Source organism: Rhineura floridana, chromosome 14 (genome assembly GCF_030035675.1).
Source record: "Rhineura floridana isolate rRhiFlo1 chromosome 14, rRhiFlo1.hap2, whole genome shotgun sequence".
NCBI classification, from domain to species: domain Eukaryota; kingdom Metazoa; phylum Chordata; class Lepidosauria; order Squamata; family Rhineuridae; genus Rhineura; species Rhineura floridana.
Genome location: NC_084493.1, coordinates 27,100,782 through 27,122,957, shown reverse-complemented (window position 1 = coordinate 27,122,957; position 22,176 = coordinate 27,100,782). Strand labels below are relative to the sequence as shown.

The window sequence follows — 22,176 nt, the reverse complement described above, 5'->3', positions numbered from 1 at the left end:
TTTGTATTGTGGGTCTATGACCGCATAATAAAAATTGATTTGGTTAATCATCATTCAGGCCATGGTTTGAGCTTGATGTAAGTATAGGCAAAACATGGTTTAAAGTTGGTTGTCTGCTTCAATTTTCATTTCATATATAGATATATAGCTATAAGCCACCTTTATGTATTACACACACACACATACCGAGAGAGAGAGACTGACACTAGGAGCAATGCTACATCAGCTGTTCTTGGCCACTGTGGGAAATTTAAAATGATAACTCCTAAACACATGCTGATTGACACAATAGGCCTAGGACAGGCATTAACACTGGTATCTCCTGGAGTGCTGGGATCCTAGCAGCGGCCCAGGCATGTCAGTTGCTAGCACTTTGTTTGTATATGGGTCTCTAAATATGGAACAACTATCATAAATGTATAATTTTTTTTTCAATTCACCAAACCACTGTAAGCACAAATCATGGTCTGTAAATACACTTTAAACCACAGTGACCCATTCTAGTTTACCAGCAGACACCATGCTATGGATTGTCTATTCAGATGTCACATCAAATTCAGCTTCACCCACGATTTCATATTATGTCCAAATTGAGCCATTGGCTTCAAGACCTAAGGACTTGTTTCTGAAACAGATATTAGGGACGTTTAACACAGTGAACTCATTTGAATACAATGCTAAATTATGAGTTAGTGTTGTGTGAGTGAGCTTGTGTAAGCCCAGATTTGTGTTCTCCCCTACTGGCAGAAGATCAGAACATTTCACTTCTATTTTCAGACAAGTGCAGCTTAGTGTTATATCATAGTTAATTTTAATCATGGTTTATTGAAAAAACCCAGGTTTCTAAACCATGGTTTGAAGTTGGCTTCTTTCAGTAAACAAGTCCAAATTTTGGAATCCAAAAAGGTGCCAAAGGTATTACACAGAAGTCTACAGAGCACAAAAGTTACTTAATTACCACACTTGCACATAATGCTAAGCCAAACCATGGTTTATTTTGAAAGTGCTGGCTTGCAGGGAAGAGACTGTGGTTGCTTTGCTTCCTCATGGTCCTTGTAGCTGAGCAGAGTGCAGCAGCTAAACTTTGGCTTAGTGTGTCATCCAAACCCAGGATCTGGTTAATCTCTCTCCTCTTTAGCCACGATTTGTAGCCAAGAGATGTTCTTGGCTTCAGGTCATGGTCAAGGAACAGAGAGCTTAACTACGGTTCTGGGTTGTCTTGGCTTAGCTTCCACAACATGGAGAGCTAAAAGGACCAGAGGAGGAACAAAGCAGGCATGAGCTACTCTCTGAGAGCATGTTTACACGGTTCTGATAAACCATAGTTTGGCTTACCGTGATGTGTGAACCAGGCCACTATACACACAAGTCATAAGACTGGCTAACAATTTATCCTGCATTAAAGCCTTCCTTTATCCTAGTATACACTGTGGAAAAGGCATACTACTAAATGACGGGTGGGTAACCATCCATGCTGGATTTTTCTGAAATACGCAGAACTTATCACTTACCATGTTCATGGTGCTATATGTCCCAACAAGAGGCCAGATGTTGGCCTGGCCTTATTTTTGTGATGTGTTAAAGGAACATTTAAAGGTAGCAGTCTGCCAGCATCCAGCAGACCTTAGAAAATACATTTGACGCTTGCTTTAATGTGTCTCTCTCACAGAAGCGGTTAGGTAGACCAATTCCCCCTCTTTAGTGTACACAAGAAGTTTATGATATAGTGTGTTAAAAGGAGTAACATGAGCTTTGTTTTCTTCTCAGTGATGAAAAAAGGTCCAAGCTATCAATATTGTGTGCAGGCATGGGGAAATGGTAAGCTGTATATTAAACCATTCAAGTGAATATGGCATGCAACAACATAATTCACTTTGATTTTTTAAAATATCAGAACTCAAAGACCTATTGTACTGACACATGTATAGCCCTGTCTCTGTATTGTGAAATGCTAAGAGAAAGAGAGAGAGAAAACTCAGCTGCATTTCACCATTTCAGCAACATCCTGATGGATGCAACAGAGAGAAACCGAAAACCGATATTAACTAGGTAGCAATCTAACCCTTATTGTTGGAAGAAATATAGGAATGTGCAAACATCTGGCTGCCCTCTAGTGTTCATGTAAAGATATACACAACTTATACAAGATCTTGGAACGAGTGGTTGCTGGCCAGCTCCAGGCACTATTGGATGAAACTGATTATCTAGATCTGTTTCAATCGGGGTTTAGGCCCGGTTTCGGCACTGAGACAGCCATGGTCGCCCTGTATGATGACCTATGTCGGGAGAGGGACGGAGGGAGTGTAACTCTGTTGATCCTCCTTGATCTCTTGGCGGCTTTTGATACCATCGACCATGGTATCCTTCTGGAGAGGCTTGTGGAGCTGGGAGTTGGGGGTACTGTTTGGCAGTGGTTCCGCTCCTACTTAGCGGGTCGTCTCCAGAGGGTTGTGCTTGGGGAACATTGCTCGACACCGTGGGCTCTGCAATGTGGAGTCCTGCAGGGTTCGGTTCTGTCTCCCATGCTTTTCAACATCTATATGAAGCCATTGAGTGCGGTCATCAGGAGCTATGGAGTGCGTTGCCACCAGTACGCTGATGACACGCAGCTCTATTTCTCCTTTCCATCCTCTTCAGGTGAGGCTGTCAATGTGCTGAACCGTTGCCTGGCTGCGATAATGGACTGGATGAGAGCTAACAAACTGAAGCTCAATCCAGACAAGACTGAGATGCTGCTGGTGAACGGCTTCCCTGATCGGATGGTGGATATACACCCTGTCCTGGATGGGGTTACACTCCCCCTAAAGGACCGGGTTCGTAGTCTGGGAGTCTTCCCTGTCACTTGAGGCCCAAGTGGCATCGGTGGCACGGAATGCTTTCTACCAGCTTCGGCTGGTGGCCCAGCTACGTCCCTATCTGAGCAGGGAGGACCTAACATCAGTCGTACATGCTCTGGTAACCTCGCGACTGGATTACTGCAATGCGCTCTATGTAGGGCTGCCTTTGAAGACAGTTTGGAAGCTACAGCTTGTCCAAAATGCGGCAGCCAGATTAATAACAGGGACCAGGTGGTCGGAACACATAACACCTGTTCTGGCTCGCTTGCACTGGCTGCCAATATGCTTCCGGGCTAGATTCAAAGTGTTGGTTCTAACCTATAAAGCCCTATACGGCGCGGGACCACAATACTTGTCGGAACGCCTCTCCCGATATGAACCTGCCCGTACACTACGCTCTACATCGAAGGCCCTCCTCCAAGTTCCGTCTCATAGGGAGGCTCGGAGGGTGGTGACAAGATCTAGGGCCTTCTCAGTGGTGGCCCCCAAATTGTGGAACAGTCTCCCCAAAGAGGTGCGTATGACGCCGACATTGTTGTCCTTTCAGCGCCAGGTTAAGACCTTCCTCTTTGCTATGGCGTTTTAATATGTAACTTGTTTTAGTTTTAAATTTTGTTGTAATTGTTTCTGATTTCTTGTTTTTACATATGTTTATGCTGTATTTTATTATGAGATTTTGAGATGTTTTTGTATTTTTATATTTTGTTGTACACCGCCCAGAGAGCTAATGCTAGTCAGGCGGTATAAAAATCTAATAAAATAAATAATAAATAAATAAATAAATATAATCTATTACAATGTTGCAAGATCTGGTATTCCCTCCCCTGCCCCGCCTCCATTCCATTATTGACAGTGAATGGTGATGAGCATACAATTAAAAGGTAAGTTGCATTTATTCATTCATTCATTCTATTTTTTCCTATTTATAGGCTACTGTAACAAAACCACTTGTTGGGAACTGTAATTAAATGTGTTATGGGTTCGAAGGAGTTAATGGAATGCCTGGAAGTATGAGTGATGTAAGACTGCCAGGTGGCAGGGGATGTGTGAGTGAGAGTTCTAAGGGAGGTCTGAACAAAAGACAGTTGGTTTTGACAATTAGGGAGTTTTTGTTAGGATTTGGAGTGGAAGGAGGGAGGTCATGTTGTGGGAGTGAGCTGGGTGGGAAAGGGTGGATTACATATTAGAGGGGTAGGACAGGTAGGAAAGATAGGGACTGCATATCCATGTACTATTTAACACCTTGTATTTTACAAAGTGAGTTTGTTCATTCAAATTCCTGCTTGTCTGCCTGGTCACGTGTGCTACCATATCAGGGTCCTATTCAGTTCCTGTACCTACATTCTATTGTGCTAACAGGGCACACCAGTGGTCACCTTTTGGGTGGGAGAAAAGGCGGAAGGGCTGAAGTCTGTGGTGCAGAGAACATATCTGACCCAGCCTGAGGCAAGCATCCTGCTGGGTGGGGATTTCCTGAACCAAGCGTGGGGAACAGCTACCCTATAGCAAAAGTTCTCTGTGAGGCTTACAGAATAAAAATAAACAAGTTCAAATATAAAAAGACTAATACAATAAAAAGTGATGTAGCATTCAAACAAACTCAAAATTAATTATAGAACAGAGAACAAAACAAAGGAGCTAAAACTGATTTAAAGCCTGGGAAAAGGTCTTTATGTGGCATCAAAAGGAATTAAAGTAGGTACTAGGTGAGGCTCCCTAGGGAAGGCAATTCACAACAGCTGGGAAGCCTCTACTGAAAAGGCCTTCTGCTTGCAGTCACCGTACCTCATCTGGTGAGGGCATCCAAAGAATGGCCTCCAGTGATGATTGCAGAGTCTGGGGTAGACACATATGAGAACAGCCGAAAACACTTTCTGTAAGTCTCATTAATAAGGACTGCTTCAGGTCTTCACACAACTTTATGTAAAACGTCAATTTTCAGAAGCATTATATTTATTGTCAAGCTGATTATATACTTACAAATTACTTTAATATTATTTCACACATTACATTGCTCATCAACAGGATTTGATAATCTCACTCAGACCCTTGCTATGATGGTGGTGGTGATGGGAGCCAAGCTCTGTTGAGCAACATGAACCCAAGGTTTCCTCCAAAAATGGAAGCTACAGAGAAAAGGTAATTAACCACGCCCCTATCCCCAGCTCCAAAGTTGAGCTGAAGCCTTGGATTTGATTTGGGCTCTGTGCTTGCCAGGTGTAAGTGCAGGACCATAACAAATTTCCACCTCCTATCACCACCACCATCCTCCGTGGCACAGAGTGGTAAGCGGCGGTAACGCAGCCGAAGTTCTGCTCACGGCCGGAGTTCGATTCCAATGGGAGGAAGTCAAATCTCTGATAAAAGGAGTCGAGGTCCACTCAGCCTTCCATCCATCCGTGGTTGGTAAAATGAGTATCCGGCATACGCTGAGGGGTAAAGAAAGGCCGGGGAAGGAACTGGCAATCCCACCCCATATATATGGTCTGCTTAGTAAATGTCGCAAGACTAAGAGTCGGAAACGACTCGCACTGTAAGTGCGGGGACACCTTTACCTTTATCACCAGCTCCAAGCACTCAAGTTTGGAATACCTTTTGAGTGCAGAGGCAAAGCAAGCCAGCGTACTTCTGCCTCCCGAGAGCTGTTTGGGAGGAGGCAGACGTGTGTGGGCTTGTCTCTGTGTCCATCATGTCTCCCAAGAATGGAACAGCCATTGGGCACAAAGGCAGAGCAAGGTTCTACTCCGTCCAGCTTTGAGCTGTTGGGGTCTGTGTGTAGGCTTGTTTCTCCCACACACCCCGTAGCTAGATGGTGGACTGGAGATTTCCCACAAATGTAGTGTGAGGTCAGGAACAAGACCCTCCCCTTTGGGAGAGGGTGGTCCTGGTGAGATGAGCCAAAATTTGTTTAACTCCTATTCATCATTGCAGGTTTGTTTGCCCAGAACTAATTTGTAAATATTAACACTGAGCTACAATTAGAACATTTATGCATAACCTATTTAGACATGTAATTTCGACACATCACAGAATTTTGGGTGCACACTTCAACTGTTTTTGATTTCCCAGCTTATGCTTTAAAAATGCATTTTTTGGTACATGAATTATAACTTCAGATCAATCCAAATTACTTTCAAGCCTCAAAGGTAGCAAAATAAATTACTCCTGTCCTGATCCTGTGATTTTCCTGCAGTCTTCATATATACTAGATTGAACTTACAAGATCTGAACAGGGTGGTTCATGACAGATACTACTGGAGGTTGCTGATTCATAGGGTCGCCATAAGCCGTAATCGACTTGACAGCACATAACAACAATAAATACTAGATTGGAAATATTGGAAATAGTTTAATCTTATTTTAATGTAGACTTTGTATGTTTTTAATTATATGTATTTTTTATCTGGAAGCCACCATGAGTTCCAGTTTTGGAAAAATTGTGGGGTATAAATAAAGATAATAATAATAATAATACTAGATATGCAAGGCTGCAATCCCAGGCACACTTATCTTGGATAAAGTCTCACTGAACTCAATGTACAACTACTACATTTTTCTCTTTTTAAGGATTGCACACTAAGGATTGCCAGTTCATTGCAAAAATGCAACCATTTTTTGGTAGTGTGTTCTTTATTATTCTCTTTAGTATAAATGACACGTGTTTTAAACAGCAAACACCTACTTTTCTAGCTTCAATCTGAAGAGGACTAGATACTGTATCAACTGCCAAAGACTCAAGTAAAGTTGCACATTTTCAAAGATTGTACAATTCAGACATTATTGCTCCAATCCAGGGAGTAAAATCCAGGTGCATAAACTACCTCACTTGTGCTACCAATGTGCTTCTAGATGCAAGGCTTCATCAAGCTGTATCGGTGGCTGCTACGTCTTTTGATGCTGTTGGGGATGCATGCCAGGGTCAACAACTGTTATATGTGACTAGTTAATTGCCTGCAACTACAGCAGGATCAGGGCCCGTGTCTTTGCCATATAAATATCTACTGCTAAAAGTGTATTTAAGCACTGTGTATGCGATGTTTAAAAATGCATGCAAAAGGAAGTTGGGACCAATTGCAGCTTCTCTTCAAGTACTTGAAAGGTTGTCACACAGAGGGGAGCCAGGATCTCTTCTCGATCGTCCCAGAGTGCAGGACACGGAATAATGGGCTCAAGTTACAAGAAGCCAGATTTTGGCTGAATATCAGAAAAAACTTAACAGAGCAGTACAACAATGGAACCAATTAGCTAGGGAGGTGGTGTGCTCTCCAACAGTTGAGGCCTTCAAGGAGCAGCTGGACAGCAACTTGTCAGGTATGCTTTAATTTGGATTTCTGCACTGAGCAGGGGTTGGATTCAATGGTCTTACAGGGGTTCCTTCCAATTCTGTTATTCTATGATTCTCCCCACAAGAGCACACAGTTTGGTAAAAGACCCAACAGTGCAAGATTGCTTATAGGAACTTGGGCAGAATGAGTGTTCTGCTGTCAGAGTCAAATAAAATGGATCAAAGATATAAAGCAACTAAACAAATGCTCATGGAAAAGTTCCAATGAAATCTAAACCAGATTATTTTGGTTTAGTCCCATACAAAAATACCTAGTTAAAATTATTAGTCAGTGGAAAAGTTACTTCTGTCATTTGCCTTTCACTAGAAGTTGTTTTGTTGGTGTAAGAACACTGGAAGGTCTTATGTGCCGATTCGGGGCTGCAGATAAATACTGTAAAGCCTTGCCCTGCAAGTCACCCCCCAAACTGGAAAAAACTCAAACAACTGAACCTTCTAATAACTATGATGCTGTTCTCTGTTTGCTGGTATTTTTGCATTATTTCTTGCTACTAGCTGGCTAAAGCTGTTGGGCCAGATCCTCTGCTTAAAAAGGCGGCTTGCAAACAATGTAAACAGCTGTGGGAAGGGAAGCAGTGAGGGAATACTAACAATAACAGGCCATCCTCTAGCCAGTTACTCTGGCTGCAAACAACTTTTTAGGCAAGGGATCCAGCACAACGATTTCTCAAGGCTGGCCAACTCCTTCTTCCTCTGGCCCCTGGGGGTGTCTCAACTGGCACAGGAAAAACCACTAGTCCAGGGAAGGGGGTGTAGGATGACCAACCCAGGAGCTGAAAATTAATCGCTGTTCCGAGTGGGGATGCAACTTTTGCATGGGCAATCTGACCAGATCTGACAATTTATGATGAAGTGTGTGGAACGCGATTAATAAATGAAATAGTGATAATGATAATGTCCTGTACCACCACCAATTTCTTTCTATAAATAATAATTTTAAAAGCTAGAAAGCGCAAGCACTAAAATACTGTTGCCATTTTGTTTTCATTACAGATTCTCTTCTCTCACAAGGTGCTTAAATCAACCACTAGAGAAAATGCTATTTGTATCCTGAAAGAAAATGCTATTTTGGAATAGACCACAACAATACACGCAAGAGGTCGCAGGTTCAATCCCTGTCATCCCTGGGGAAAGGATAACCTGGTAGCAGGTGTTGAAAAGACCTCTGTCTAAGATCCTGAACAGCTGGGGCCAGTCAGACAACATGACTGGCCCTTGGCCCTAAATAGCCTAACCTGGTATAAGTTAAGCTTCTAATGTTCTCTATTATAGTTCTAAGCACTCCTATATAAATCACGTGTGAACATACAATTCCATTAATTGCCAATAAAATCTTTCTTGTTGGATACATGAAGGCAGAATAAGCAAACTCCAGTACAGGAGCCTGAACTATTCCTAATGTTGGCAGGAAACCCAAAATCCACTTAAAGTCATCAATATTTTTCCTTTAGTTAGAACATCTTCACTTTAATAGCTTTTTGTTATATACACACACATATTACGAGATCTCTTAAAACACTGTTAAGTGCAACCTCACTTATCCAAATGGCCTGGAGAAAACTCAATGCGTTTGGATAAATAAATGGGAATGAGCTGTATGTAATCATTCCAATGTTTTTGTGAGTGTTAGCAACTGGAAAGGATGCTTCTGTGCCTTTAATGTACAGCTATAGAACCTGCCTGCACAAATAAGTGCTGCCTATTGAAGTTATATTTTTGTACATTCAGGAGATACCTTAGTAGGGTGTATGATTTGCATACAGAAGATCCCAGGTTCAATCCCCAGCATCTTCACTTAGAAGGATCAGGTAGAAGGTGACAAAGATAACCTCTGACTGAGACCCTGGAAAGCTACTGCCAGTCAGAGTAGGCTAACCTGGAAGAAATAGCATCTACTGGTAGAAGCGTGGCGGTCTGGTTGTTGAGAGGTTCTAGGTGAACAGATCACATGATACCGAATCTATTCCAGCTCCGCTGGCTGCCTGTATGCTTTCCAGACAAATTGTACTGGTTTTGACCTATAAAGCTTTTTACAGCTCAGGGGCCCAATATGTTCTGGAATGTCTGTTCGGATATGAACCTACCCAGATATTCAACTGAGGCCCTTCTCCTGGTCCTTCTTCTGAGGGAGGCTTAGAAGCTGATGACATGAGGGAGGGGGCCTTTTCAGTTGTGGCTCCCCATCTATAATGCTCCCCCCTGTGAGGTATGCATAGTGCCTTTGCTGCTATCTTTTTGGCACCAGGTAAAACTTTTTCCCCCAAGCTTTTGATGGCCTCAGCTGATTTTGTTCTGCTGTTAGTAAGCTGCCAAACCTTCCTGTGGCTGTTACGGGGAGGTTGTTTTTGTATGTCTGTGCGCATATATAAATTGTAGATATATACCCTCCTTGTTTGACTGGATCTCTCGGCGGCCTTTGACACTGTCGACCACGGTATCTTGCTGGATCGCCTAGAGAGGTTAGGGGTTGGAGGCACCATGCTACGGTGGTTCTGCTCCTTCCTCTCTAGGAGATACCAGAGAGTGGTACTGAGGGATGAGGTTTTGGAGCCCTGGCCTCTCATGTGTGGGGTGCCACAGGGCTCTATCCTCTCCCCGATGTTATTCAATGTTTATATCAGGCCACTGGGAGATGTCATTAGGAGATTCGGGCTGCAATTCCACCAATACGCAGATGATACCCAGATCTTCCTCTCATTTAAATCTTCCCCACCAGCAGCAATAGAAATGCTGTCTAAGTGTCTGGAGTCGGTGTGGGATTGGATGAGCAGGAGTAAGCTCAGACTGAATCCTGATAAAACTGAGGTTCTGTTGGTGGGTGATAGAGAGAAATTGGGGGTTACTTATTTGATGCTCAATGGGGTATTACTGCCCTTAAGAGATCAAGTCCAGAGTTTGGGGGTCATTCTTGACTCCCAGCTATCTATGGAGGCGCAGGTAGCGGCCGTCAGTTGGGCGACGCTTTATCAACTACATCTCGTCCGAAGGATACGCCCTTACCTCCCGAGCCACTTGCTTCCCAAAGTAGTACATGCTCTGGTCTTATCCCGGCTGGATTATTGTAATGCCTTATATGTTGGTCTTCCCTGGACTATGGTTCATAACCTGCAACTAATGCAGAATGCGGTGGCTCGCCTGATTAAGGGCAGTCGGCTCCATGACCGTATCACCCCAGTCCTTAAGGAATTGCACTGGCTACCTGTGGTTGAGAGGGGCAAAATTTAAGATCCTGGCTTTAATTTATAAGGCTCTTCATGAGGCTGGCCCACTCTATTTAAAGAGTCGCCTTCATTCGCACCAGGGGCGCTGGCTTACAAGATTGTCCTTGAATGGCTCACTTCTTATATCTCCAGTAAAAGAGGTGAGGTTGGTGAGGACAAGGTTTAGAGCCTTTTCTATTGTGGCTCCAACACTTTGGAATTTGTTGCCAACTGACCTTGAAGACCTGGCTCTTTACCCAGGTGTGGGAAGGGATTAGGCTGGCAGATTGCAGTTCTTGGGGGGTTTAAATGTTTAAGCTTTTCATTTTTAATTTCTAAATTTTAGGATTTTGATTATGTTTATATGAAATGTACCTGTGTTTGGTTGTAAGTCGCCCAGAGTGGCAGATTAACCTCTGCCAGATGGGCATCTAACAAATCTCATAAATAAATAAATAAATGTAAATAAATTTGTATGATAATGTTAATGTTTTATGTTCATTTTTAACAGTATCATGTGTTTTTAAATGTAAGTTGTTTGGAGACCTTTTAGGTAGTAAGCAACTAGTAAGTCTAAGCTACTACTACTTGTAAAGCCAATTTCATGATTCTGGGAAGGCCAGGAATTAGCAGCCCTTAAAGCGTGGAAGGAGGGGACTTTAATATCAATACAAGGTACTACTATCGGATGCTCTAAGCTGTGTACACAGACCCAGGACAGAGGATCAACAGCCTAGTAAGATCTGGAATAAGTCTCAGAGAGGGTGCTGTCAGTCTAAGGATGATAAGATGGGTATAAAAAAAGAATACGACGGACTTTAAAAGCCTTCCAATAAACTAATAAAAACCCAAGATTTTGTTTTACAGGTCATAATGAAGACTGTAGAAAGGGGCAGCTGTAACCAGGGTTGTAAATATCCCATTGACCTCCAAATTTAATGCTGTACTTAGGGATGCTTCACAAATTACCTAGAAGTAATTTTAAAACTCAGTTTAACTGTACTGTTATAAAGAGGAAATGTGACAAGCAAGCATTAACAAACATATGCATCATAAAAAAGGTACATGCATCTGAGAGAAAGGATTGGCTGCCGCTCCCGTTGAGTGTACGATCCATGGAAAACGCAAGCTTATTGTTGTGTAGCATGTACCTTAGCTCACTGAAATCTATCTATCTATCTATCTATCTATCTATCTATCTATCTATCTATCTATCTATCTCAGGCTTGTGCAGATATCTATATATGTGACACTGGATCCAAAGGTTCCCTTCCTCCATTGGATCAAAGCCTTTTGGTCTACCTATCCCCACTGTAACAGGTTTGCCACATGTACAGCCATCCAAACCTATTTCCTGAACATCTTTGTTCAAACAGAGCAAAACCACTGACGGTGTCCTTGTGGAATGGATATAGGAAGCAATGCCCATGCCCAAAGAGCAGCATCAATGGTTTTGTTTCCAGGCTTTAATTACTCTGTAGGACTAACTCATGTGCCAGCATTCTGAATATGTAGATTGTGTTATGTAAAAGGAATCTAGTAAGCACTTCACGTGTGTGATGCCTGTAAAATTTTTTCAAATGCATACCTGAATAGGGAACATGGGGGAAAGATAGTGGGTTAACATTATGTTGGAACTAGCCCAAAAGGAGTGTCAATACACCAGAGGTTCACCATATTTTATACCCTTTTACAGCTCGTCCATTTCCAAGCTGAGCCACGCACCTATCTCCAACACACAGTACATTAACTATGTATTTGATCAAGAGTTTTAGGAAAAAGAAAAGCCTGCTACTCACACTGGAGAAGCTTTATATCTATTAGGAGTTCCAGAGTCAGAAGAATCACCACCAATACTACACAGGCTACCAGGAAACTGTTGAGGCTCGCACTGAGCAAAAATACCTGCCACACAGCCGCTCGCCTCCCGCAGCACGGTTTAAGCCAGTTAGATCTGAAGAAATAAAAACAGGGGAAGGAGGTGGAAAGAGGAAGAGAAAAAGAGACAGGGAAAAAAGGTAGATAGGTAAAGAGTAACAGGACAGAGACTCTATGGCCGTTGGCATGAGAAGGAGTATCAACACCTTTGGTTTCCATTCTTAAAAGAGTACTCTTCATGTTGCTTACCTATTCAAATTTTCTGTTCAGTTAACAGACAGAATATAAAGTATAAGTATGCATCTCTGTATATGTTTCATAGTACAAGTACTAGCTCCTTTTAGCACCTTAAAGCAGGGGTCACCAATCTTTTTATGCCTATGGGCACATTTAGCAACTGCTGCAGGCACCACCCATTCCCCCCACTCCTCCAGATCAGCCCCCCAGATCAAAGAAAGCAAGCATGCATACACTCACTTTTCCAAGGAAGCTGGGTATAAGTCAGATCTGGCAGAATTAGTCTGAGCCTTGAAAAGCACATAGAGCTGGAAGGGGAAGGGGAAAAGGGAGCCACTCTCCCAACTTCCTCCTTCAGCTCTATGCATTTTTCAAGGGAGAAAAAGATAACTACCCTCACCACTTCATAAACAAGGGTACAGTATGTATGTATGTTGTGGGGATGGAATACATTGGCCGGTGCTGATTCGAAAGCATCCCGTCAACCTAACAGATCAGTATCAATTCAAGTTCATTCTTTGTCTGCAAGCTGCTGCTTTTACTGATCCATTTCTTTTTCCCCTTTCAAAAAATATTGATGTTAATATTAATAGTTATAAAGGAAATACTGATAAATAAAAGAATCAATAAAACTAATGTTCTTAATACTGATAATTTAGAGATGGATTGTTTTAAAAAAATTGTTTTTGAAAATAGCCACGGGAAATCACTACATACAAATCTGATCTCTACAATGATAGAGAATAAGTGAGTTAATGGAAAATTCGATACCAAATCCAAATTGGACTGAATTCTACCACATCCCATGTGTGTGTGTGTGTGTGTTTGAGGGGGGACTCAGAAACTTTGCGGTGCCAGAGAAAGACCTCAAGGACACTACTGCACCCACAGGTACCAAGCAGGCAACCCATCTTAAAGACTTATTGTGATGCATATTTTCATGGATTAGAGCCTGCGCCACCAGATAACTACACTATAACTATAGCGGCACCTGCAACAGCCAGAACACAATCCTTTTGCAGCTCTCTTCTGTCCATTTTCTCCACAAAAAGTGCAACTCAGGACTTCTTTGTATATTACCATTTAAAGATGCAGAATTCCCGACTCCTACTGGAATTATTCATGCATACAGCTCTCTGTTATTCCACATTCCCTTAGGTTTCCTCCATAAGTAGGGGATTTTCTATGTGTTCCAGGGCTCGGCATCTGGCAAATCTAAGCTTTCATGTAAAAATACTGCATTTTTCAGAGGGATGGCTATATTGGTCTGATGCTGCAAAAACAAAGAGCCTTATAGCACTTTAAAGACCAGCTTTTGTTGTAGCATAAGCTTTCATGGACTAGAGCTCACAATTAATTAATTATTAATTACATTTATATATCGCCCCATAGCCAAAGCTCTCTGGGCGGTTTACAGCAATTAAAAACATTAAAAACAAATACACAAATTTTAAAACACAAAAAACAATTTAAAAACACAATTTTAAAAATTCATGACATACAATAACATCTCAGTTAACAAATTCTCTAGGAATGAAGCGCCTTTTAAGGAAGGCTTTTTTAAAGGTGAAACTGATTGACATGATTGCTCCTGAGCGCCCTCTCCTGTGTAGAGCTCGTACGGCTCCATGGTATACTCCAGAGCTGAGAGCGATGAAACAATATCGGAGACGGCTTGAGTACAGATGAAGACGAACTCATAGTGGATGCAATTATACACTGGTAAGTGCCTATGGTAAGCTGTATTTAGGGGCAGTAAGGGCAGCAAAACAGCAACATTTTGCTGCCACTATCAAATCATCAATCTGCCGCCCAGCAGAGCTCTTCAGAATTGTCCAGGGGCTATTACACTCTGGCCCCAGGGACATGGTAGAACCATCTGAGGCCCGCTGTAATGAGTTTGCTAGGTACTTCCAGGATAAAATCTTTAGCATCCGCCAGGACGTAGACTCCAGTGTTATAGCAGGTGAATCAAGTGAGGTATCCAGAGCACAGCCTTGTCCCGATTTCTTGGATGAGTTTCAGTTGGTGCAGCTTGAGGACGTTGACAAGGTGTTTGGACAAGGTGTTTGGACAAGGTGCGCCTGTTCCTGGACCTGCCTGATCTGACCAGGGTGATGCATGCCTTGGTTACATCCCGTTTAGACTATTGTAACACGCTCTACGTGGGGCTGCCTTTGAAGACTGTTTGGAAACTTAAATTGGTACAAAGAGCTGCAGCCAGAGTACTAACTGGGGCTGGTTACAGGGACCATACAACTCCCCTGTTACAACAGCTCCAGTGGCTGCCAGTTTGTTTCCGGTCACAATTCAAAGTGCTGGTTTTGACCTACAAAGCCCTATACGGCTCAGGTCCAGACTATTTGACAGATCGTATCTCCCTACATGAACCTGCCCGGGACTTGAGATCTTTAGGTGAGGCCCTTCCTGTGTTCCCTACACCTTCGCAAGCACATTTGACGCGGACACGAGATAGGGCCTTTTCGGTGGTCGCCCCTAGGTTGTGGAACTCCCTCCCGAGTGAGGTACGATCAGCTCCCTCCTTGCCGTCTTTTCAACGACAAGTAAAGACTGTATTATTTCAGCGGGCATTTGGGACAGAGAACGACCAGGATTAATGTTTTATAGGCTTGGTGATCATATTATATGATTTTATTATTTTAAATTGTTCGCTGTTTTAACTTTTATCTTATAGTTTTTAATTTTCCCTTATAGTTTAATTCTTTTTAATAATATACTCTGTATGTTTTAATTGATGTTGTTTTTAGTTGTAAGCCGCTCTGAGTCCTATTGGAAAAGGGCGGGGTAAAAATAAAGTTTTATTATTATTATTATTATTATATTATATTATTTGGACAGGTTCGTGCAACCACTTCTGTGCTGGATCCTTGCCCTTCTTGGCTAATAAAAGCTAGCAGGGATGGAACAGCCGGCTGGGCCAGGGAGGTGATTAATGCCTCTCTGCGAGAGGGGGTGGTCCCTGGCTGCCTGAAAGAGGCGGTAGTGAGACCACTTCTGAAGAAACCCTCCCTGGAACCAGAAAATCTTAATAATTATAGGCCAGTAGCAAATGTTCCATTCCTGGGCAAGGTCCTTGAATGAGTGGTTGCAGGCCAGCTCCAAACACTCTTGGATGAGACCGATTATCTGGATCCATTTCAGTCGGTTTCAGGCCTGTTTTTGGCACGGAAACAGCCTTGGTTGCCCTGTATGGTGATCTTGTCGGGAGAGAGACAGGGGGAGTGTGACTCTGTTGATTCTCCTAGATCTCTCAGCGGCTTTCGATACCGTCGACCATGGTATCCTTCTGGGGAGACTGGCTGAGTTGGGAGTGGGAGGTACTGCATTGCAGTGGTTCCGCTCCTACTTGGCAGGTCGCCTCCAGAAGGTGGTGCTTGGGGAACACTGCTTGGCACCCTGGACTCTCCAGTATGGGGTTCCGCAGGGGTCAGTTCTGTCCCCCATGCTGGTCAACATCTACATGAAACCGTTGGGTGCGGTCATCCGGAGCTTTGGAGTGCGTTGCCATCAGTATGCTGATGACACGCAGCTCTATTTCTCCTTTTCATCTTCTTCAGGTGAGGCTGTCTATGTGCTAAACCGGTGCCTGGCTGCGACAATGGACTGGATGAGGGCTAATAAACTGAGGCTCAATCCAGACAAGACTGCTAGTGGGTGGTTCTTCTGACCAGATGGTGGATGTCCAACCTGTACTGGATGGGGTTGCACTCCCCCTGAAGGAGCAGGTTCGTAGCTTGGGGGTTCTCCTAGAACCATCTCTGTCACTTGAGGCTCAGGTAGCCTCGGTGGCACGGAGTGCCTTCTACCAACTTTGGTTGGTGGCCCAACTATGTCCCTATCTGGACAGAGATAACCTTGCTTCAGTTGTCCATGCTCTGGTAACCTCTAAATTAATTACTGCAATGCACTCTATGTGGTGCTGCCTTTGAAGACGGTTCAGAAACTGCAGCTTGTGCAAAATGCAGCGGCCAGATTGGTAACAGGGACCAAACGGTCCGAACATATCAAATCGATTCTGGCCCGCTTGCACTGGCTGCCTGTATGTTTCCGAGTTCGATTCAAGGTGCTGGTTTTGACCTATAAAGCCTTACACGGCTTGGGACCACAATACCTGATGGAACACCTCTCCCGATACGAACCCACCCGTACACTATGTTCAAGATCGAAGGCCCTCCTCCGGGTGCCTACTCCAAGGGAAGGTCGGAGGGTGGCAACGAGAGGGCCTTCTCAGTGGTGGCCAAATTATGGGATGATGTGTTTGACGAGGTGCGCCTGGCGCCAACACTGTTATCTTTTCAGTGCCAGGTCAAGATTTTCCTCTTCTCCCAGGCATTTTAGCATGTGTTTTATATTGTTTTAAATTTTTAAATTGTATTTTAAATTGTTTTTTAAAAGATGTATTTTTAAATTGTATATGTTTTTAGTTACTGTAAACTGCCCAGAGAGCTTCGGCTATGGGGCGGTATACAAGTATAATAAATAAATAAATAAACTGATCAGCTTTGCTTTGCTATGGGTAAAGTTTCAAGCCTTTTTTATTCCGACAGGCTTTTGGGATAGAAGGTGTTTAGGATTGGGCTTTACAAGGCTTGTTTTATTGTTTTATATCATTATTTGTATTATTTTAAATTGTTTTTAAGATTTTTAAGTGCCTTTCACGGTTTTAAGGTTGTGTATAGTTTAATTGTATTTTAATTGTATGTTCTTCTATGTTTTTAACTACATGTAGTTCTATTTGTAAGCCGCCCTGAGTTCCAGTTTGGAAAAAGGGCGGGGTAAAAATAAAGTTTCAATTCAATTCAATCCTGTGCCTTTGATTTAAGGTGAAACTGACTAGCCTGTGACTCTGCTATAACCTTTCAAACCTGTAACTTTGCTTTAAAGTGAAACTGACCAGCCTGTGCCTTTGCTTTGCTATCAATAAACTGACAAGCTTGTACCTTTGTTTTGCTAGGGTGAAACTGACAGGCCTGTATGTTTGCTTTGCATTAAAGAGATCTCTTGCTTTCTCCCAGGGCTGGGGAGTGAAGGATCCAATACAATTAAGAGGAGAAGGAGGGGGAGGGAGAAGCCACCCTTTAAAGCCTCTGTTGAAGCTGCCTCCACCATCTATGAGCAAATGTGGGAATGCATCCCTATCATTTCCATGTTATTCCTACCTCTAGTACCAAAGTTTCTGTTAAAGAAGTCATGTCCAGGAACACATCCACTTTGTTAACAGAGATATTACTGTATTATCCTTAGCTGATAGACACAGATATAGCTAATAAATTTTTCCTCACTGCTGCTGGAAAAGCAGGGTCTGCTGTAGATGCAGAATAAAAGCTGGCTAGGGTTTGGAGGTTTGTTTCATTTCTCTCCTTTGTCTACTGTTCCTTTCCCTTCCTACATGGACTTCTAACTCTGAATTCAATGCTCTTACCCTCCATCATCTTCCTCATCACAAATAACAAATATATGAAAGCCAGCATTATGTAGCAGAGATAAACAGAAACTCAGTGGCCTGGTAATCAGTTTAACAGAAATATGAATAAGCCTTTGGCCTGCAGCACACCTGCATACAATGCAAAAGTCTTCAACTTTTCCTTTTTGTCTGAACTGGGAAGCTATAGCTCAACCTTTCCCAACCAGTGTGCCTCCAGATGTTGTGGGACTACAACTCCCATCAGCCTCAGCAAGCATTGCCAATGGTCAGGAAAGATGGGAATTGTGGTCCAACAACATCTGGAGGCACATTGGTTGGGAAAGGCTGCTATAGCTAATGGATTCAAAAATACAACTGTGAACTCCACACTGCATTCAGGGAGGAGCAAAGCAGCTGTGTGCATTTATATCTAGGCTTGTTAAACCAACATATGATCATCTGAATACAGGAAGTAAGTATCCTCAAGTATATTTCCTTTGGTGTATGCTCCTTGTACTGTAACAAACTAAGTCTTCCAAGTAAAGAATTTGAATTGTTATGGTCATCAGCGGTTACAGCTATAAAACTTACAGAGATCTATACAGAACGTCAACATCAAAACAAAACTTACAGAGATCTACACAGAACTTCAACATCAAAACAAGAGCTGTAGCTGAGGAACTTTTGGGATCAGTCAGGCACAAGGATCATTTCAACAAGAAGGACTGCCATACCTAGTAGGGTCCCCACATGTTTACATTACAAAACGTTAGAAGCAGCCCTCAGCAAGTTAAAGCTTTTAACCAAGATGGCCAAGATATGGGCTGTGTCCCTTCCCAATCTTTGATCATGTATAAATGAACAACATTTTTATTTGAAAGTATTAGTAGATATGGAGATACAAAACTGCCCTGTACTGAATCAGACCATTGCTCCATATAGTCTGAAACAGTCTGCTCTGACTGGAAGCAGCTCTCTAGCAGAGAGGTCTTCTCCATCACCTCCTACCAGACCATTTAACTGGAGATATCCAGCTGTGAAGATGGAACTTTTCTGCATGCAAAGATTACCTGTGGAATGCTGGACTTGGACCTAGGAGTCCTAGGTTCAAATTCCAGATTTCTATTGAGCTCACTGGGTAGTTACTGTCTCAAGGCTTCAGGTTCCACAATTAAGAACAGGGCCCACTAACATGCCCTTCCCAGGATTATGAGAATTCATTAGATAAGGCTTGCAATAAAAGTATTACATTAGAGAAATGGTGGGGAACCTCTGGCCCACCAGATGATGTTGGACTACAACTCCCATCAGCCCCAGGCAGCATACTGTGGTCAGGGATGATACAAGTGGTAGCCCCAACAGCATCTAGAAAGCCACAGATTCCCCATCCCTGCATTAGAGGTAACATGTGAAGCAAAAGTAGTAATGTTATTATATAGAGCAATCTTTTTAAAAGCTTCTAAATGCTACTACTGATGTGTGGTATTATGACTGCTGTCTGCATTTTCTAAATTCATAACTGCTTGATAAACTGTTTTAAAGTTAAACTAAGCAAATGCTTGATCCTGCAAATGAAATTCCTTGTACTATATTCATGCTTTGTCTTTCTCCTCATTTAGTATCATTTTCAAGTACAGTAGGGCCCCACTTTCCGTTTTCCGGCATTCCACTGATGTGGCGGCTTTCAATTAGGGGAAATTCCCTGTTTTAAAGCCGATTTTGCACTTTTACGGCATTTTGCGGCATTTTCGCATCACTTTCATGCGACATGACCCATTATAGTCAATGGGTTCCGCTTTACGGCGATTTCCGCTTTACAGCGGGGGCCTGGTCCCTAACCCACCGTATAAGCGAGGCCCTACTGCACAGATCTACTTTTTAACTCTTGACTTTTCGTAGAAAAATTCCCAGAATGGACAGCAGAGGGCAGAAGTGCATGTATTCATAGAAATTATAGAATACTGGATTTAAATTTCAATCTGACTGGGACTAGTTTTGCCGGGAGGGAGGGAGAGGGCGGGGGGTAACAGAACTGGCATCGGTTTATAATTATTATTTTCTTGCAGAATTTATGAGTCATGTTTGTCCCTCATTAGGAGTGCTCAAAGTGATTTAGAAAATACTTAAAAAGCAGATATCATCTATACACAGTTAACATAACAGTAAAATAGGAGAGGAGTACAGATCTAAAAAGCAGCCATCACCAAACTGCAACAAACACTTTCAAGAAGATCTTCCAAATGGCAAAGAAGCTGTAGAGAGAGATGGTCCACCGGGATTTCCCAAAGATGGGTCCTACATCTGCAGAAGATCTGCTTCTTTTTACAGATAAAGAAGGGGTGGTGAGTACAGCCTCCCCAGCTGAGCTCTACGGCTGGAGAGGAACATATTAGAAAAGACACTGGGCTGTTTGCATAACGGTAAGCCAAACAATGGTTTAGCAAGATGGCGTGAATGTGCAACCTCCCGGAGAGAAGTTGTAACTGCCTTGCTCCTTCCTAGGTCCTTATTACTGCTATGTCATGCTGAGCTAAACCAAGGACTGCCTTAGTGTATCGTCTGAATCAGGACTTGTGGCTTTATTCTCTCCTCATTAGCCACGAGCTGTTGCCAGGAACAACCTTTGACTATATCTCATGATTAGTCCCAGTTCAGACGACATGCTACGCCAACCCTTGGCTTACCTCAAAGTGGCACAGCAGTTAAAAGAACTAGGAAGGAGCAAAGTAGTTGGGGCCTCCTTTCCAGGAGCCCATACGTTCATAAGGTCTTGCTAAAACATAGTTTGACTTCCTGTGTTATAACTAGGTCACCCCCTGTATACATTTCAAATAACGTGCAAGTAAGAATATTGTTAATGAACTCTACACAGGGCTGTACCTCTCATAGGAAAAAAAGGATCAAACTGTTTTTCATCGTCAAAGGAGCATGCTTCAAATGAAACTTTTTATATTGATTAGAACAGGGTCTGAGGATATATAAAAAAAGTCACCACGAAACAGCCAAGAGGCAACTTCTGGGTTGGCCCTCTTTTCCCTCAAGACTGAAAGCCAAAACAAAAACAGACACCCTACAATTCCAAGCAAGAGAAATAATGAATGATGGAGAGATGGTCAAGAGGTTAAGCTTGCCAAATTCCATAAATGTCTGGGAACATATTCATGAAGTGACAAACACAGTACTTTCAGCTAAGGGTTAATAAGTTAACATACATACATACATACATATATGTGTGTGTGTATATATATATATATATATATATATATATATATATATATATATATATATATATATATATATATATACACACACACACACACACACACACATATACATATATTTTTAATCAGTTCTTGTTGGGCATGCCCATGGCCAACCATACAATACTCCAAAATGTATGAGTGGAAATTGATATAGGTAACAATGGTTCACCTAAAAGAGCTGATCTGCATGCTAGGAATGCCATGCAAGGTGGCTACCACTGCAGCTAAATGTAGTTTGTGCGCAATGGCTCACAATGTAAGAAATGAAGGTTTTCCTCCCACAACATCACAAACCTGTTTGGTGCAAAGGAAAAAATGCCTGGAGCACTTGGTGAAGCACTGCAAAGTTACAGCTTACCCCATGGCAACAGCTGAAAGATGGAAGAGATTTAAAGCAAGCCCTAGGAAGCTGCTTTATACAGAGTCAGATACTTGGTCCATCTAGTTCAGTATTTTCTATATTAACTGGCCACAGCTCTCCAGGATTTCAGACTAGGAGAAATCACACCACATAGATAAAAAGGAGAGCCAAGCAGTAGAAATATTTGTATCCCATTCTTCTTATTATTATTTATTAAATGTATACCAAGCCCTTCCTCCCAGAAGGAGCCTAGGGCAGCAAACAAAAACACTAAAAGCACTCTAAAGCATCTTAAAACCAAAATACTTTAAAGCACATTGAAACAACACATCTTTAGAAAGCAACATTCTTGCCCCCAAGGAGCTCAGGGAGTTATACAAAGCTCTCCCCACACCCTTTAATCCTCAAACAACAAATCCTGTAAAGTTGGTTAGTCTGAGAGACAGCAGCCAGTAAGCTTTGTGATTTAGTAAAGATTTAAATCTAGGCCTCTCTGGTAGAAGTAAAAACACTATCCGCTAGGCAATGCTGGTAGCAGCCCCTCCACTTATAATATCCGGCACTAGACAAACGCCTTATAGTTGTACCCTGGGATTAGGAACACAGGAAGCTGCCTCACAACGAGGCCAG

General features: G+C 42.6%; 1 protein-coding gene across 16 annotated transcripts in view; it reads right to left on the bottom strand.

Annotated features, from left to right (window-relative positions):
- The window catches only part of TMEM266 (transmembrane protein 266), a 169,857-nt gene that overhangs the window by 57,522 nt on the left and 90,159 nt on the right, over positions 1-22,176 (bottom strand). For 12 of the 16 annotated variants that reach the window (XM_061596033.1, XM_061596029.1, XM_061596028.1 and 9 more), the window contains one exon: positions 12,182-12,336. The exons of 3 other annotated variants lie outside the window; for them this stretch is intronic. In XM_061596033.1, coding sequence (XP_061452017.1) covers positions 12,182-12,336 — 155 coding nt within the window. Of the gene's footprint in view, positions 1-12,181; positions 12,337-22,176 lie in introns of those variants that run through there. One more of the 16 variants, XM_061596041.1, reaches the window with a different exon arrangement.